At 31.4% G+C, this 18,641-nt stretch overlaps 5 protein-coding genes across 5 annotated transcripts; 2 read left to right on the top strand and 3 right to left on the bottom strand.

The window, feature by feature from the left end:
* Window positions 1-174: 174 nt before the first annotated feature.
* Window positions 175-1,798, bottom strand: LOC144469712 (NPC intracellular cholesterol transporter 2 homolog a). The gene is made up of 4 exons (XM_078180252.1): window positions 1,606-1,798; window positions 608-721; window positions 348-529; window positions 175-271 (listed from the first exon to the last, which is right to left on the bottom strand). The coding sequence occupies exons 1-4, from the start codon at window positions 1,694-1,696 to the stop codon at window positions 188-190; spliced, it is 471 nt and encodes a 156-aa protein (XP_078036378.1). The 5' UTR covers window positions 1,697-1,798; the 3' UTR covers window positions 175-187.
* An 890-nt stretch (window positions 1,799-2,688) lies between these two features.
* Tmem214 (Transmembrane protein 214) lies at window positions 2,689-7,342 on the top strand. The gene is made up of 9 exons (XM_078180249.1): window positions 2,689-3,219; window positions 3,426-3,616; window positions 3,698-4,381; window positions 4,462-4,672; window positions 4,739-4,878; window positions 5,746-5,872; window positions 5,939-6,204; window positions 6,269-6,420; window positions 6,489-7,342. Exons 1-9 carry the CDS (start codon window positions 3,093-3,095, stop codon window positions 6,613-6,615), a joined length of 2,025 nt encoding a protein of 674 aa, XP_078036375.1. The 5' UTR covers window positions 2,689-3,092; the 3' UTR covers window positions 6,616-7,342.
* A 16-nt stretch (window positions 7,343-7,358) lies between these two features.
* Window positions 7,359-9,114, bottom strand: LOC144469710 (deoxyribonuclease TATDN1). Its single transcript, XM_078180250.1, has 5 exons — window positions 8,994-9,114; window positions 8,659-8,838; window positions 7,845-8,238; window positions 7,573-7,776; window positions 7,359-7,498 (listed from the first exon to the last, which is right to left on the bottom strand). The coding sequence occupies exons 1-5, from the start codon at window positions 9,031-9,033 to the stop codon at window positions 7,393-7,395; spliced, it is 924 nt and encodes a 307-aa protein (XP_078036376.1). The 5' UTR covers window positions 9,034-9,114; the 3' UTR covers window positions 7,359-7,392.
* Window positions 9,115-9,322: 208 nt separating this feature from the next.
* LOC144469814 (dolichyl-diphosphooligosaccharide--protein glycosyltransferase subunit 1) lies at window positions 9,323-11,447 on the bottom strand. The gene has a single exon (XM_078180478.1). It carries the CDS (start codon window positions 11,285-11,287, stop codon window positions 9,461-9,463), a length of 1,827 nt encoding a protein of 608 aa, XP_078036604.1. The 5' UTR covers window positions 11,288-11,447; the 3' UTR covers window positions 9,323-9,460.
* Window positions 11,448-12,643: 1,196 nt separating this feature from the next.
* On the top strand, window positions 12,644-18,090 carry Nito (RNA-binding protein spenito). The gene is made up of 2 exons (XM_078180475.1): window positions 12,644-13,146; window positions 13,376-18,090. Exons 1-2 carry the CDS (start codon window positions 13,022-13,024, stop codon window positions 15,564-15,566), a joined length of 2,316 nt encoding a protein of 771 aa, XP_078036601.1. The 5' UTR covers window positions 12,644-13,021; the 3' UTR covers window positions 15,567-18,090.
* The last annotated feature ends 551 nt before the right edge of the window (window positions 18,091-18,641 follow it).

The following is an 18,641-nucleotide window of genomic DNA, read 5'->3' as shown; positions in this document are numbered from 1 at the left end:
TTATTTATTTTATTGACTACAATAAACATTGTACAAAATTTTTGTATATCATGTACATTGAAACAATGCAGCTTAAGAAACATGGAGAACATCTTTTATTACTAAGTTTTGTATTTATTTCATATAACTTTTGTAAAATACACAGTTTTCTCAAATATGAAATTAAAGTATATCCAATTAATATCACCTACTTAATTTTTACAGGAATCAGCATGCAAAGTATGTCCTCACCATTTTCATTTTTCAATTCCCATTTTACAGTCAAGGAGAGCTACAATATTGTAATTAAAATTATTAATTAGAAACTGAACATAAAAATTTCATAAAGGATAATAATATTGAATTACCCTAGGATAACTATTTAACACTGGTAATGTATTTTTGTATTGACACGCTGTACCCTTAGTTACAGGGCATGTAATTCCTGAGGTAGGAGTCTCACAAGCATCTGCATTTGGTAATGGAAAAGCTATAGGGACATCCATGATAATACCATGTACAACTGCATATATTTTAGACACATCTGCCTCTATAAAAAAAAATTAATCGTTTTCTGTATTTTGAATGGTTTTAAAAAGAAAAAATTATTACAAAAAAACCAACTAACCAATTGTGAAGTCTACTTCAATTGATGCATTCGTATTTCGTATTAAATCGCAAACATCTTTAGTCATATCACATCCGTTAAAATTTGCGGATGTAAGCTTTCCAATCTTCGAACCTGTAAAAAAGTAACCCTATTAGCGCTAATAGACCAACGCAGTTTTTATATATTAATTATGTTATTATTATGAGCAAGTAAAATTGTGTTTCGTCAGAATATGATAAAATTTAATAATATCGAGCCATATTATTTATTTAATTATTGTATAATAATTAACGAATCATATAAATGCGACGTTAAGAAACATCGCAGAAACAGTTCCTGTGTGAGTTGTTTACGTAAAACGGTTTCTGTATTGACATAAGAAACAATTACTGGCAGTAGTCGTGACTTTGAACTGTTTTCCGGGCATAGAACCCAACTCCGTCATTATTGAAATCGTATACCATTATTTGAATTGTGCATTATTTCATTGTGCAACCAATAATTATTAGTTATCATTGTATTCTGTTAAAATTCAGTTTCGTGTTAAAAATGTCACTTGTAATACGATTAAAATAAAAATAAAAGCAAATTATTAAACATCGAATAAGTAACAGATATAATTCTAGAGTATCCGTATCTGTTGTATATCTTAAAAGTGCAATTATCCGATTATGTAGAAGTTTAAAATAATGCTCGGATACGTATCAATGAATGTACGTAGACTTATTCAATGCTCCTAAACGCAAAATATACAATTATTTGTTGCGACATAGATATATTTGTATGCGTTTATCATTTATATTTACCACAGTTAAGATAGCTATTAATCATGATTCGTGAAGTAAGTGATGAAACCAGAACACAAAGACAATGACTTTATTTTTCAATTAAATAAATATAGTTAAATAAATTACAATTATTCTTCGTAATATAAATTATTCCTTTGATAATAAAATAATTGACAAAAAGGAAACTAATCGACTTTGATGATTATTTTGATTTAAATTTGGACTTACCGCAGTCGGAGATTTCAAAGGCTTGGTTTATTGGTGATATTACAAAGATCAAGAAACAGGGAAGAAAAAACTGAACAATCGGTCGAGACATGTTGCTTATTTGAAGTCTAAGCAGTTAATGAACTTTTGTGAAGCGAAGCTCTCTAAAAAATGTAACGAACAGCGAAGTAAACATGGCAGTGGAAAACGTCAGTATCGGTGATCAACTACATAAGTATTGTTTCTCTGAGTCACATGGAACTGTTACACACAAACATACTTACATGTACGTGTACATTATGTATTTGTGTTATTATGTAGCTACGTTGGGATTTGATGATTGGGCTGGCTTCCGAGCCCGCAGAGTGTGAAGTGTATTGCTTGTTTAAAACAACAACGAAGATGAAATTTAATCGAAAATATACAATAAATTCTCCACATTAACTCTCAACTAGGAACCAAAAATGGATAACTTGGAAAAATCAGACACGATTCTTCAAATCTTGCGGCTCGCAATAGTTGCCACATTTTGCACGCGCGCTTGTGTATGTGAGATAGAGAGAGAGAGAGAGAGAAAGAGAAAACGAAAATCGGGCCAGCAGCAACTTATAAAGCAGCGGCCATAATATTAGTATACATAAGTACAAGTACACAATGACAAATAAAAACAATGCCTTAACCTTTCTATTTCCAATTTTTTTAGCGTATTAACGATAGTCTTCCAATTAAAGTGAGACCGAACACATTTTTTAGACCATAATTATGGAAATTGAAAAAGAAGAGTGAAGAGGAGTGTCCGGAAAATAAGTTACGCAAGGAGTGGGGTCCGCACAGCAGTGTAAAGCGTCTACAGGGTGAACATTATATGTAATTTTGAATAATCAGCCAGAGGTCAGACAGCTATGTTACAATACAATCTAATTATATGTAGGTACGTGACATTAAGAAACAACATAGAATCAGCAGAATCAGTTCCATTTAAAAATGGAAGCAATGTATGTGCATACTATACATACAAAGGCGAGCTGTCCTCAATTATATTCCTAATGTATTGCCATCACTCATTTGCGAGAAACGCAAAGAAATACTTTGAAAGGGAACTTACGATTGTAGAAATACATTATCACAGATTTACGGTCTTAATATCTGTGAACATTTATTTAAAATGAAGTATAAGTATTTTAAATATATATAAAATAATGAAGAAATGAAATTGCAATATATTACGGTATAATGTGTGATATTAACATGAGATATGGTTTAATCAATTACACATTTACTTATATGAAATATTATATTATTACATGTTAAAATAAATATAACATGAAAGAATTGAAAGCCACTTGGTACAGCAGAACGTATTAGGAAAACTTGGCGCGTGGCAATTTATTAAATACGCATGCGCGACCACGTACAATATTCGGTCGACAACACAACTGCCAACAAACACTTCAGTGCCTTTTAGTAGTATTGTTAAGTGACTATTTGTTTACTGCATTTATTGCACTATGTCGTCCGGTGGTTGGGAATTAGTTGGAAGGAACAAAAAAGATAAAAGCAATGGAAAAAATAATAAACTTACAAAGTCTGAAAAAAAGAAATTTATCGAGAATGCTCCAAAAGTGGAAGACTTTCGTAAGTTACTTACATTTAACCTCAACTAAACTTCAATATTTCTACTCGATATTATTACTTAAAAAATTTACTATTAAAAATCATTTAGTGTAAATAAAAATCTAATACATATATGCTTCTCTATTTTAACATGTATCAAAAAATATTATGTACTAAAATACATTGCAGTTTAAAAATATGTTTGCAAAAATGTTCACATGTTTTAGTACCTTTGAGTCAAGTGAAAACTTTATACGATACTTTGGATAATAATAAAGAGAACAAGAAACCATCAAAAGAAAAGGAGAATAAAACGAAAGAAAATGAAGAAAAAAAAAAGCTACAGAAACATGTTGAGAAAAAGAAGCAGGAACCAAAAGAGAAACCACCTAAATCTATAAAAGATGCATTGAATATGGTATATTTCTATATAGTTACAATTTATTCTTTTTTATAATTGTAGACACAGCTGTTTATATACAACACATTTTTTTCACAGATCAATGTAGATGAGCTCTCTAATGTTTTAACTAATGGTCAAACCAGATTTCCAGAAGCTCCATTAATATGGTTAAAAGATCTTGCTGCATTTCTCAATCTTAAAATACCTGTTGACAAGGAAGATGCAATGTTCTCAGGGAAACCTAAAGATTATCCACTGAGTATAGTACCTAAACCAATTTCCTCTATTTTAGATAATGCCATTGAATTGGCAGGAAAACAAACAGCACAACTTTTTTATGAAAATACTTTGACTGCAATGGCTACTGATATGGTAAAAGGATTGCCTGTTATAGGTCACAAAATATTTCTACAACTTTTAGCACATACTAATCCTGAAATGGTTGCTACCAGTATCAGTAAATTAATTACTGTTAGAAATTCTTACCAGAATAGAAAAACAATTGGTTTGTCCTTATTTTGGGCTTTATCTCAAGCTGGTAGGAAGGATTTGAATGTAGGATTAAAAGTATGGCATGAAGTGATGTCACCCTTATTAGAGACAAAGAGCTATTCTAGTTATGTGGCGCAAATTTTAAATGAACTTCTGTTTGGGCATGAAAACGTACTTAATGTTAAACCAGAACTCTATCTTGATATTGTTGAAGATACATATTCTGGGAAGTTTAACATTCCAGCCACTATAGACAAACAAATATATAGTAGCATTGAAAAATTAAGAGTAAGCATTAATGAACGTTTATATATGTTAATATTATGATATTAAAATATTAAATTATATCATTATATATGTTTTTTCAGTTAATTATGTTTAAAAATAATAACACAAGTTGGACAAAATTATTCGAACTATTAATGGGAAAAATCACACCAAAAGTACATGCAAGTTATAGAGACGAATTGATTAAAGCTCTTGCAACTTGCTTAATTACTGACCCTCTTTGTTTTTCTGTTTGGAGATCACTTTATACTAAAAATTTGTACCAATCTCAACTTTTATTGACATACATTGGTAAGATTTATTGTTACAAGCTAAATAATCATTCAATTATAAATATAAATTTATCTTATTCTTTAGATGCCAAATGGAGTATTTTAAGTACGACTTTAAAAATAAAGTGCATGAAAGAGACATGCATACTATTCCAGAGTACTGATGAGAAATGGAAAAAAGGAAAAGAAGAAAGTCTTGCTAATGCTTGCAGTAAAACTTGCAAGGTAGGTTTTCATTTAAAATATATTGATTAGATTTATGTAACTAACATTATCATAACAATATTAGGTTTTAATTTCATTCATTGTTCATATCAGTAATATAATTAATATTGTTGCATGTATAATATGTAAAATATATATAACATGTATATATCTGTTTAGTAGTTAATAATATGTATTGTGGTATGTAGTACTTTGTGTCCAAAATCGTTTAAAATGTCCCGCGTAGCACATTCTTACAAATTCTACGCGTTACCTTGTGCGCAAACGTATGTATGTATGAACATATACATGCTCTACCGTCGCGATATGAGAGCGTGAGTTACATACTTTTGGCTTGTTGCCCAAGTTCACATGTGAAAAGGATCATTTAAAAGCGAATATATAGTGCACATTTTGATAACACCGGTTGAAACATATGGTCTACGCTTAATAACATTCCGTGACAAATAAAGTTTGATCGATTTGGATAAATTCAAATCTAAAGCAAAGCTTAGGTTAGGTAAGCTTGTTTTTTCGGAAGTATACTATCGATCGCATATTGTCCCCCCAACACCATCAATAACGACACTGACGACATTCACCGCTCATTCTTCGTCGTTAGCAAACCTTTTTTTTTATAAGTAAATACACTTTCGAAACCGTGAAAATAAAGTAATTTAGAAGACATTTTTTTGCTGCATTAATTTTAGAGGTAAGACACACGTATATACAAATTAAAATAATTGTAATTCGTGTGTTCGAGTCGACGACATAATGTTTGACCTTTAATCCTTAAACTTCACAATGGAATGTGGTTACTGATATTTTACATAAATAATCGCATACAAACCGCAATGTTCTATCAATTACTTTTTTGTTACATTATAGGTTTTACTTTTAAAAATGACAGCATCGTCCAATAAGAAGTTCCCTTGGAAAAAGGGAATTATTTTGTTATTGCTTCTGACTGGTGCTTTTGTAGGTTACGAGGTTTATCAACACGGCAGTTATAAAGGTAATGGGAAAAAGAAATAATTGTTTTATAATACTTAATAACAATGATTATGTAATTATTGTTTAGGATCTAATACAGATAACCTGTTAACCAAGAGTGGATTCTATGTATATGGACAAACAGCATGGATCACAGTGCAAGAGTATTCTTCTAAAACGCTTGAATTCATTGAAGCTAGTTCACCAGAATATTACAAAGCAACTGTTGAAACATGTAAACCTTATATTAAATTATCTGGAGATGTATATCTTGTGGTAAGAAATCTTTCTTTCAAACTGTGGGACAACGTGGTAGCATATGCTAAAATCAAAGGCCCTGTAATACATCAAACGGTGAGTTTTTAAACCTTAGTAGAGAATGTTTGTACATTATATAAATGTTTTATATGTTTTATAGATTGAACATTATGTTCCTGGAATGTTAGATGAAATTCATTTACGAAGTAATCAGGGATTAGAAATGGTGAAAAATTACTCTAACATATGTGCAACGAAATTCATTGAACATTCAAGTACAACACTTAAGTGGTTAGAGCATAATGTATTTATGTAAGTAGTCACATTTTTTTTTAAACATATGAATGAGTACATTTTATGACTGTGTTACTTTTTTTTAGTGGGAAGTTAAGTCCAGAGAATTTACAAAGTTATGCTTCTAAAGCTATTGACACCACACAAACATTAGCAAGTCAAACTTATGATTGGGTATATGAAAAAGTGCAAACATTATCTAAAGTTCCATGAATGAAATTCATTGGATGTTATAACCGATTATTTCGGTGATTCCCCCCCCCCCCCCTCAAGTGTCAACATTTAATTTTATCATTCCAATTACCATTGAAATGTATATTTCCACGTATATTGCGACGGCCATTTCACCTGTGATATTTGAAGAATGTACCATATAATTCCAATGAATTCAGACATTTTTAAATGCTGGAAATTTGATCAAAGTGTTAGTCCTTTTTCTTAAGTTAATCTCTATGTCAAACAAAATGATTATTAAAGTAATATATAGACTACTTGATTTAGGATTAAATTATAACCTAGTGTTTGCTGCATTTAGTTTTCTTTTATATTCCTATTATGTGGATGAAATGATAATACAACAAGTTTATACGTAAATTGGAAAATATATTAAATAAAATCGCCTTCTTGCTACTCGTAGAAAATTTATGGAGGAGGGGGCAACATGATTAATTTTTTAATAGATATTGAATGTTACTAAATGTTATTGGATACAAAAATAGGAATAACAATAGCGATGTTCACAGGGATAATAGAATAATATCGATAAATATAGGAATAGTAATAATTATTATCATAATTATAAATATAATAGTGCTAATAATGCAACTAATGGAGATGATTATGTGACTCCAGTCACATTCATAGAACAATGTATGTAAAAATGAGTATTTTCATTTCCTTTCTTCTAAGAAATGAATTTGGTAAAAATTCTTGTTATGTGTTTTTTGCGTTTCTTTTGTGCACAGTGTGGTCATAAAGTTTCGATTACAATTATAATTCGTGAGGAAAAAAGACCTTCATTGTGTTTTTGTATATTTGATTACATAGATATTCTTCTTCTTCGTCTCTAATCCGTGCAAGCACTTCCAAAATTTGGCTGCAAAAAGAGAATAAAGTGAAATTGAATTGAATAATTTTTGCTTTATTCCTTACTGACAGGTTAATACTTACACTATGGTGCATGGTTCGTTTCTTCCTTTAACCATTCGATCTGGTTGCCACTTTTCTTTTTTAACAGATGTAAAATTAGTAATAACATCTTTTGCAGAAGCATGAGTTGGTCTTATTTCACACCATGGACAGTCAGTTTCTATCATTAATCTATCTGAGGGAATTGTCGTTACAGCAAAAAGATTTTCTTCTGTTTTAAGAGAGCTATAAATGCAGTTAAAGTCAGTTATGTTTGCATAAAACATTACAATTGTAAAACTTATTTAACGTACCATCCATTGATGCCAATATACAATCCCATTTGCAGTATAGAATTTGCTTCCTCTGGATTCCCATCAAAAGAGTGTACAACACCAGCTGTTAATGTATCTTTATGCTTCCTTAAAATTTTCACAAAATCTTCACTAGCATTTCGGCAGTGTAAAAACATTGGTAATTTCAAAGTGGAACATAAAGATAGTTGCATTTCAAAATACTTTTTCTGTACATCCTTTGAACAAAACTGTAGCCTATCATAATCCAATCCCATTTCACCAATAGCAATAACTTTATCCTTGTTGTCTACAGCTAAATCTGATAACGACTTCAGATAAGCTTCTGGATTGTCATTTTCTTCAAACTCATTGCAACGTGTTGGATGACAACCAACCGTTGAAAATAATCGGTCTACAATATGTGCATCAATGAAAATTAAATTAAATTTTATAACATGAAAAAAAATACAATATATACCTAGATATTTCCATTGACATGCATTTTATGGTTGTAGTTATAAAACAAAATCACAGCAACCATCGCATCTCTCTTTCAGCGGTTTCTTCATATGCAACAATTGCATCGCAATTTAATATGAGATAAGTAAACAATAGATGTACATTATAAGATTAAGTCTAGCCTCACAGTTGAAACCCTGCAAGGTGTACAAATTATTAATTTTATCATAATGAATATAAAAATAAATTCTTATATATTGAAGTACAGGTGCCCGTGATGGAGAGACACGACAGTGACAATATTTCATTTTTTTAACTAATTCATGTACAATTCAATTATTATATTAGAAATATTTATGCAGCAATATCTTACCATCTGTTCGTGCTATTTCAAGAGCTCTTTTACTTTCTTCTATATTACCGGCAGTGATAATAATTTTGGAAATATCATTATTCCAACTTCGTTCCAAAACTTTATCTAAATCTGGTTGATGTTTCTGAGAACCATGATAAATTCCTTGAAACATAGGATCAGTCAAATTTGCTCCAATATCTGTATTAAAAAGATCATAGCACGTATAAATAACAAGTGTATAACCTCTTGCCAACTATTTTAAATTAACAACAAAAAGGGGATGACGCAGCTTTTATTTAAACAAATAAGCTAATAAATATGTACAACTATCATTAAAGGAAAAGTACAATTACCTATAAATTTCCGTAAATTACTCATTCTAGCTCCAATCATTCGATGTACGAACAAAGTGACAGTTTTCTGAGCACTGTCTAAAAGGTTAGCATAGCAGGTGTCTCATTTAACCGGCGTTCTACACTGACACATCGATTTGGTAAATACATACGTATTTGAAATTATCTGAGTGGGGGAGTTATAATTTCTAATTATTTATTTAGTAATTTTACGCCAACTGAGTATATCAGATAATATAATATAATATTCTTATCCAAAATTTATAATATTTTGTAATGACAACATTAAAAATTTTCTACTATTTTTAAATAAGTAAAGGTAGACAATATATGATTTATATTTCTTTATTACAAATCTTAATTTATTGTACAGAAAAGTGTTTGCTTTAACTTATCATAAAAAGATTGCAGTTAGTATTTCAAATTATTTTCCTTAAGTCTTTAATTTTGAATATTCATAGATTTTATTACTGTAAAGATTTCACAATAGTATTAATTTTCTCAATGCATTCTTCTTTTTTCCTTGCAATAACTGCTTCTGCTTCTACAAATTGCTGACGTCCTATTTTTCCTGGTACTAATTTATCTACATAAAGTGCTTGTTGTTGATTGTAAAGTTCTTTCAATATTTTGTCATGTTTTTGTAATTCCTGCACACGATCATATATATCACCAGATTCTCCTTTCAATCGTTGAGCAATCTCTGCAATAGCAACTGTAGCAGTTTTATATTCTTTATTGATGCTTTTAACAACAGACAAGAATGCATTGGCATCCTTATTTGTTTTGAGATTTGCTAGGTGATAGTCTAATTCATTATAAGATGTCACACGTCGATCTTGAACAGCTAAAATTTTTTCACACTGTCCAGCTATTCTTAATTTACTTTCTGAAAACTCATCCTTGTCTATTGAAAAATCAAGTCTTACATAAGTGATAACTAATAAAAAGAGTAGGTATAATGCTGCTGCTACCAGTAATGGTTCTTGTAACATCAGTACACGTGGGAATGTATATTTCAGTTTAAAATCCTGAATATGATTCTCAACTAAGTTTTTCTTTGTAATAGAGATTACTGGACGCCCAGTAGTATCCAAGTATGTATAATAAAGAGAATCAGGTAAACGTGTTGCTGCATATGGTAGGTTTAATTCAATATTTTTCGAACCTTCTGGCAGTATAATTTTTACAACTAATTCGTCTACTACCATATCATCAAATACATGATCCAATAGTCTCATCTCCAATGTGTATTGATCTCCAGAGTGGAATAGATACTCGTAACTAGGTACATTATAACCAACTATATATCGAGTTTTCCAACCACCAAAGAGGGGAAACCGTGGACGAAGATTTAATTCCACAGAATCTTTCTTAATACGAGTATGTGATGTGGAAATATTTCCAATTTCATCTCTATAATAAATATCAGAAGCAGCAGCAGGTAAAATGGTATCAAAACTCTGAATACTGGCCTGTCCTGATTTGGTTTCTCTGGCATAATCATAACGTGAAAATGAACCTTTTAATAAAGCTCCAGTATGCAATAAATCAATGTGTTCTTCTACTGCAATATTTCCCCAATGAGATATTTCAATGCTTCTTTCAAGTTTGACAACAGTGAGGAATTTATTATTATTTTCAAAATGTATATTTAATTCCTCATATGAAAATGGAAGAAGTTTTTCGTATGGACCATAAGTGATCATTGAATCGCTTTGCGAAACAGGTTTAAACTTAGTATAACTTTCAACATTACGTGATGGTAAAGATATTGTTGTTGTTAGCTTCATAATAGTATATGGGGAATAAAGATAAATATTTCCCATGTATTTCACCAATTGTTTTTCCTTTTGTGTGATTTCTTTAGGATGTGGTATAAGCTCATGACTTAATACCATTTCTATATCAACAGACATAGTTCTTCCAGGAGAAAGTGGATCTTTTAATTCAATTTTATAAAAAATCTTATCGGGATGCGTGTTTATCTTTACTTCAGCCAATTTCAGCTCAACCCGTACTGGTTCTCTATATGCAGCTATGAAGCTTAGGCTACTTCTCTGTTTAGATTCCAATGAAAATAGGAAACTTCGTATGTGTCGATCTTTGCTTCCATTTTCCAGAACCAATCTGGTTGTAATTTTTGTTAATTGAGATTGCAAATCAATATGCTTCTCCACATTTTTAAGAACGAGATCCGAGTCAATGACATCGGTAGCAGTAAGAGATTGGATATAAATTCCAAGAAACAACCCGACACTCCATATTAGTGTAATTAAATTATATCGAATCATACTTGTTACCGTAATAATGCTCTTCAACTTATTATGTTATATTGTCTTTCAATATTCCCGATAAACCGGCGTGCGATATACAGTCGGCACATAACACAGACGTGGCGGTTGATAGAATATGGTGGAGTGTGGGGCATGGGGAGGGGAGTATGGAAGTCATGGAGTCTGGAGCACAATTCTCAGATGCCTGACTGCTTTACGACTTTGTTCCAGGTAAGTAGGAGTGGAAGAATCACTCGTCATAAATGGGATTGGATGGTACCAATGAATTTCCGTTGGCAATCCATGAGAATCATCCAATCCCATTTGTGAGATCTCCTCTTCGCCACTTGGCTCAAATTCCGAGCAGAATCCCTGACACCATTGGATACACTAGACACCAATGAATGCACTGACCTTGAGTCAGGTGCCTGTGAACTCTGATTTTGAGTCACATAGTTAGTGTCATCTATTATCATAGGACGTGGCTAGAATTGAACTCGGACATGTCGTTATCCTTCGACTATCCACAAAGTCGAAATAAGTCTATTGTAACAAGTAATTTTCTATTTCTTTTAGCATACATTGGTATAACTTCTCGCTTTAATTTCCTATATAATTTCAGAAAAATTTTAATGTCTTTCGCAATTGCAAAGTGTATAATATTACATTCACAGTATTTATAATTCTTGTTAAGCTTAAAAATATAGGCTTACTATCGCATTATAATAATTTTAACAAAATGTAAATATGTAATTTAACATCTATTGAACGTTATAAAACACAAAAATAAGTTAATTTTATTATAAATTATTTGTAAGTTCGCATATGACAGATGGGAAGAATTTGTCATTCTGAACATTCTCAATCTGTTATAATAGTACGTCAATAACAATATAGCTCTTAACAATGATTTCACCGGCAGGATTCATTGTGGATTAGATGCGCAATAAAATGGTGAGGATACAAGCGTTTCGCTTAGAGAGAAAGAAAAACTTGCAGGAATTGAGGTGATACGTCAATTATCACTACATAGTGATATTGTGTCTTACTGTATCCTCAAAATCATGCGGTGTTAACAAAAGAGTCGTATAGTGGTATTATAAATTGTACAGTGAAACTTCAATTTCTGCATGTTTCTTTTTCTCTTTAAGGAAGTACTTTTATTTCTGCTTAGTATGACATCGTCAACTAATCAGAACAAAGCAATTTCTACTCCTCTCCTCGATAACGGAGCAAGCCGCGGCAAATCATTGACAGAAGTTGAGGTTTCACTGTATGTGTTTAGTAGGTGTGTAATGTTGTTGTACAACATTGTTGAGAACGCCCTCTAGCAGAAAAATCGTGTAACTATTTCCTCGATAAATATCACTGGCAGGTCATTTCGTTTTATCAACGGAAACGTATTTGTACGTCAATTTGTAAATCAATAACTCGCAAATATCAGTAGTGTATTGAACATGTATATGATACTCAAATATTAAATATATCTTGGAAAAATAGATTGTAAATATTAGAGATTCTAAAAAATACGTAGCTAGACATTTACTTCGTCCTCTATGGAATTCATTTTGGTTCATAAGGAAATTCCGGAAGTGAAGTAACGAAAGAAGAAAGTCGCCATTTTGTGTTTGCTGAGAAGGATAAAGACTCTGTAAATGACGGTTGGTTCGATCTGAGTACAGTTCGTTTGATTATCGTTCCTTTGTTTTTTCTTCCATCATTCGTTCGGCTGTGCCGTGTTAAACAGCGTTGATGATTGGGATTCCGCGTGACGATCGACATAAGATCACGGTTAAAATCCGCAACAATATGAAAAGGAGCTCTAGTCGAGACACTCCACCTCCTCGCGTCAAACGAAGCAGATCCTCCATGGGACGGTAAGCCGTTTCCTCGTTATTTATCATTATTTCTTCCTGTTTAAGATTATTATTTATAATAATAATGCATACTTCGTTTTTTAATTTTTTTTATAACAATTTATATGATAATAATAATTAAATACTGGACACTAAGTAATTAAATATAGAATAACAAACACATATATTGGTGTACTATTATCAAATAAGTTTTGTTTGTGTTATAATAAGTTATGTAATAAATTTCCAGATACGACGATTCTAGTGACGAAAGAATAACACCTGAAAGAATCCGTCGTCGTAGTAGAGGAGCAAGAAGTCCAAGTCCTCCAACACGTGCCTCATCTCATGCTCGCTATGTTGAATCTAGTTCTCACAGAGATGATTATTTAAGAGCACCAAGAGAATTACCCCCAGAACGTCCATACAGCTACAAAGTACTTTGCATCAGTTCAATTCACCCAAAAGCAAGCGACGAAGTGATTAAAGATACTCTTTACAGAGAGTACAAGAAGTTTGGGGATTTCTCTATTAGAATTTCTCACGAGTTAGATGAACGAGTTGCATATGTTTGTTTCAGAAGTTCAGAAGATGCTAGAGATGCAAAACATGCAAAACCAAGAATTATTATGTACGACAAAGTGGCACTTGTTGAACCAGTATATGAAAGACCAGATACGTACCGTCGTCCAAGATCAATTACACCACCAGATTATGAAAGATATTATGCTAGAAGTCCTGGCCCAACAGATAGGCACAGACCATTAGAAAGATATGAAAGAGTTTATGGACCTCCAGTTGGATTGCCTCCGCCACACAGAGAAATGAGACGTGAAACAATTCCTCCACCTCATCATGACTTTGTTAGACCACCAATTCATCATGGGCCACCACATGTTCATCCTGGACCACCACATCACTATGGGCCCCCAAGACATATGATGATACGTCATCCAGTTCATGGATTTGAACGTGTGGAAAACAAGAAAGACAAATTTCCTAACTACTTGCATCATGTTTCACCAGAAGATGATCCACTAGCAACAAGAACTTTGTTTGCAGGTAACTTGGAAATCAATATCACAGAAGAAGAATTAAGGAGGATTTTTAGTAAATATGGGATTGTTGATGATATTGATATTAAAAGGCCTCCACCAGGAACAGGAAATGCTTATGCTTTTGTCAGATTTCAAACTTTAGACATGGCACATAGATGTAAAGTTGAATTATCTGGACAATATATTGGAAAATTCCAATGCAAAATTGGTTATGGGAAAGCTACTCCTACCACAAGAATTTGGGTTGGTGGTTTAGGACCATGGACCTCTGTACCACAATTAGAAAGAGAATTTGATCGATTTGGAGCAATAAAAAAAATTGATTACATAAAAGGCGACAGCAATGCTTACATTTTATACGATTCCATTGATGCAGCTCAAGCTGCTGTAAAAGAAATGAGAGGATTTCCTTTAGGTGGCCCAGACAGAAGATTGAGAGTAGATTTTGCAGATGTAACACCAGGATTTGGATTTAAACCAAGGCCCTATCCAGAAGAAAGTGGAGAATTTAGACCAAGACCAGTAGATTATGAGTCTTCTTATGATCCTTATGGACCAGATAGTGACTTTGGTTATGGATCAAGAGGACTCAGAGGTAGAGGATCTGCCCCCTGGCATGAGAGGAGGGGTGCAGGTAGAGGTGGTTACCGTGGAACTTATCCAGAAAGTTATGTACGAGATGATGCTGATTGGTCTAGTCGTAGACCACCACCAGAGTTAGAATACGAAGCTCCAAGAAGTTTACGTCGTTCGTTATCAAGAGAACCTGGTGTAGATAGATCAAGATCACGATCTCCTCGCAGGAGGCAAATTGATTCAGATTCAGATTCGGAGAATACGCGTACGGGAATGCTTTCTACCTCTCGGACACTGCCAGAAGTTGCTAGAAAGTCGATAGCAGTATGGCAAGGAGCATTAATTTTAAAGAATTCTCTATTTCCAGCCAAATTTCATCTAACTGATGGCGACACAGAAATCATTGAAGCTTTAATGAAAGACGAAGATGGAAAACACATGCTAAGAATTACACAAAGATTGCGCTTAGATCAACCAAAATTAGATGATGTCTCGAAAAGAATTCAAACTTCCAGTTCACATGCTATATTCCTAGGACTTGCTGGGTCTAGTACAGTAATTTCTACAGATGATGCTAATGTACAGACAAGACCATTACGTAACTTAGTATCATATTTGAAACAAAAAGAGGCAGCAGGAGTTATTTCACTGCTTAACAAAGACACAGAGGGGACTGGAGTTCTTTATGCATTTCCACCCTGTGCATTTTCTACAGAATTATTGAAAAGAACCTGTCCAAGCCTCAGTGAAGAAGGACTCAAGGAGGATCATCTGGTAATCGTCGTTGTTAAGGGGGGTAGCGCTTAAGTTTTCTCCATGGTTAAGGTTTAGATTTAAATATATGTACACATATATATACATATATATATATATAAAAAAAGAAATATATATATATATATATATATATATGAATACATATACATATATATACATACAAATATATATATACGTGAATGTGTGTACACGCGTGAGTATGAGTGTCTGTGTTTGTATATATTGACCAAAGTGTTTAGTACCATCACTTTAATATATTATTTGCAATTTTTGAAAAAATACTTCATATAGACTCTAAATATATAATATTTATTAGCTTCAGAGCACTTTTACAAATGTGGACACCATTTTTTATATAACATTTTTTTGTTCAAATTATTTGTTTAGATAAGATTTTCTGATTTCTTTGATAATAATGTGAATACCTACAGAGATTTTCAAAGATTTTGCACTCTACATAATGAAGTGAAAGTGTTAATTGAGGAACATAAATAGAATAAACAATCAAAATTTGTCAAATGCTATGTTTAATATGTGAAAGAATAGTAATCATAAGAAATTAAAAATAGTTAATAATGCAACGATAAAACAAAGTCTAAATGCAAAATGAATGAAATTTGGGATGTATGTTATTTTCTACAGTCAAATTATAAGTGTTTAAAGACTTGAAATACTTGATGTTACAATTTTATCAACATTAAATTAATATTCTCTGATTAATTTTTTAAAATTGCAAATAAGTAAAGTAGAAGATGCTAGACACATAAGTCTATATATACATTAGAAACATTCAATTTTTGTGAATCTGAATTGCTAACAAAATTTTCAATTAATAATTAGTCTAATAGAAAAAATTTAATATATTTTCTCAATAGTCTAATGCCAATTTTGATTAATATTTGTTATTGCATTTTTTTATGCTTATATACATATACTACATTTTCTTTAAAATTTCAAAAACAAGAAATTGATGAAAAGCAATTCAGTATTCATTAAGTTTTGACAAAATATTTCATTAAGTTATCCTAATGATCACAGATAACTCATAAGAGTCTTAGATTACATTGTACTATAATGATACGCTTTCATGAGTGTATACAGTTCTTTCATATTCAATTCAAACTCTTCATATACTCTTTTCTTTCTAAACATTATCTTTGCCTTTTTTTAAATGTTTTATATTGAACTAAAAATTTTAACCATAGTAAAAGTAGAATATGAAGGATCTGCTTAGAGTATATTTGATACAGTAATTAAGTCTAATTAATTGTAAAACTGCATTTTATGATTATGTAGAATTATCTGTGTGATATATACATATAATACTTACATAAGTGACATGTGCGGACGTGTTCTAAAAAGTGAACTGAAGAAAGTGTTTGGACAGAATTCTAAACGGCTCTCTGTGCTTTTCTCCCAGTGAAAAGGGACAGATTCGTTTCTTTTGAAAGGACAGTGTTTGGTGGTAAATACTTGAAAAGCATAAAAGAAAAAAATAGAACGTGTACAGTGAAATGTAAAAAAATCCAAGTGTTTGTGCTTGGCGACCAAGATTGTGACGCTCTTTTAAAATACTATTTTAAAAGTGCGTTACAGTATGGCGCAATTGAAGGTGCAGTGGTTTAATCACACAATAGTGTTGAAACAACAAATAGATGACTATTACGCTGAGTTTAATGCATTCATTATTCTTAGTTCTCCTACCAAAGTTTCAGTGACACCAGATGGAAATAATGATTCTAATATTAGATATGTAAATGATTTTTAACTGGAAGATCCATGATTATTTCAGTGGCATCACAGGATTTTCAATTTGTTCAATAGGAAATGGAAATTTGCCATGAAGAAGTATTTGGTTGATTTCAGTGGTATCGAGACAAAAGAAAATGATTGTTACATAGAGAAGTTTAATTACATTACCATAAAATGCATGTTGTGACTTGGCAATCAGTCGCATGGGTTTTGAACACAAGTTTTCTTGTGAAGTTGACCGTGAATATGGTGGAGTGGTTTTCCTTGTTTTTTTCAAGAAGATTCTTCCCATCTCACTTAGATAAATTGTGCAATTAGTGTTCTTTGTGGTCTGTGGCCATTTCTGGCTTTTTAATTCTTAAAAAGTAACAATTTAAAATATTTAAAATAAGAAAAACAGTAGTATTTTCAAATTTCATATCCTACAGAAACAATTGTGACAAATTTAAAAGTGAAGAATTGTCGGTGCTGCTTGAAAGTGTTTCATTTTAATTTGAAAATTTTTTAAATAATTAAAATTTAGAAAAAGAAAGATTTGTTTCAGAGCCACCACAACGAAAGGGTTTGGATAGAAGAAATCATCTACTGTCCACTGTATTTTATGCTTTATACAAATAAATCAAAAGATTGGCAAATATTTTAAAGCTCAATTTTTTAATACTGAAAGGATACATAGAATAAAGCACTTATATTAATCCTTTAGTTATCTTCTTAAAAAGTTTATTAGTAATACCATCCGACAGTGGAAAACGAAACTGATAGTATTTTAGTAAGTTACCCTATCATGAATACTGTTTTTTATTGAAAATAAATTTTTTATTTCCACTGTGGATGGTAAATATACACGTAATATTAGGTTCCCGGTATTTAAGAAATAGAGCAATTAAAAATACATAGAATCAAAAAATACGTAATCAAAGTGAAGTACAAAATATTACAGAGTTAAATGCAAAATTTGTATATTTTAAGGTTACCTTTGTTTTTTTATATCTAGACGAACTACATATGAACTTACATATTTTTAACTTAATATTATTCTATGATCATTCATAATTTCAAACAATTTGAGAAACAAAAACAAAAAATGGCTACCTACTTTTTTTTTAGTAAATATATTAAAAAAGACTATACAATAAATAATTTTGTGCATCTTTTTCTATATATCAATATATATGGTAGTATAATATAAATTTACATACATATGCAAGTGTTTAATATACGTATATTGCATTTTTAATAACTTAATAAACTTATCTATAAATCAAATTTTATAATTTTTCTTAAATGTACATGTATATGATATATATTATTATTGTAATTGACGTATATTTATGTGTACATCGGTCTTACAAACGT

Source organism: Augochlora pura, chromosome 5, assembly GCF_028453695.1.
Source record: "Augochlora pura isolate Apur16 chromosome 5, APUR_v2.2.1, whole genome shotgun sequence".
Lineage (NCBI taxonomy): Eukaryota > Metazoa > Arthropoda > Insecta > Hymenoptera > Halictidae > Augochlora > Augochlora pura.
The sequence above is the reverse complement of the archived record's forward strand: the minus strand, read 5'-3'. Positions and strand labels throughout refer to the sequence as shown.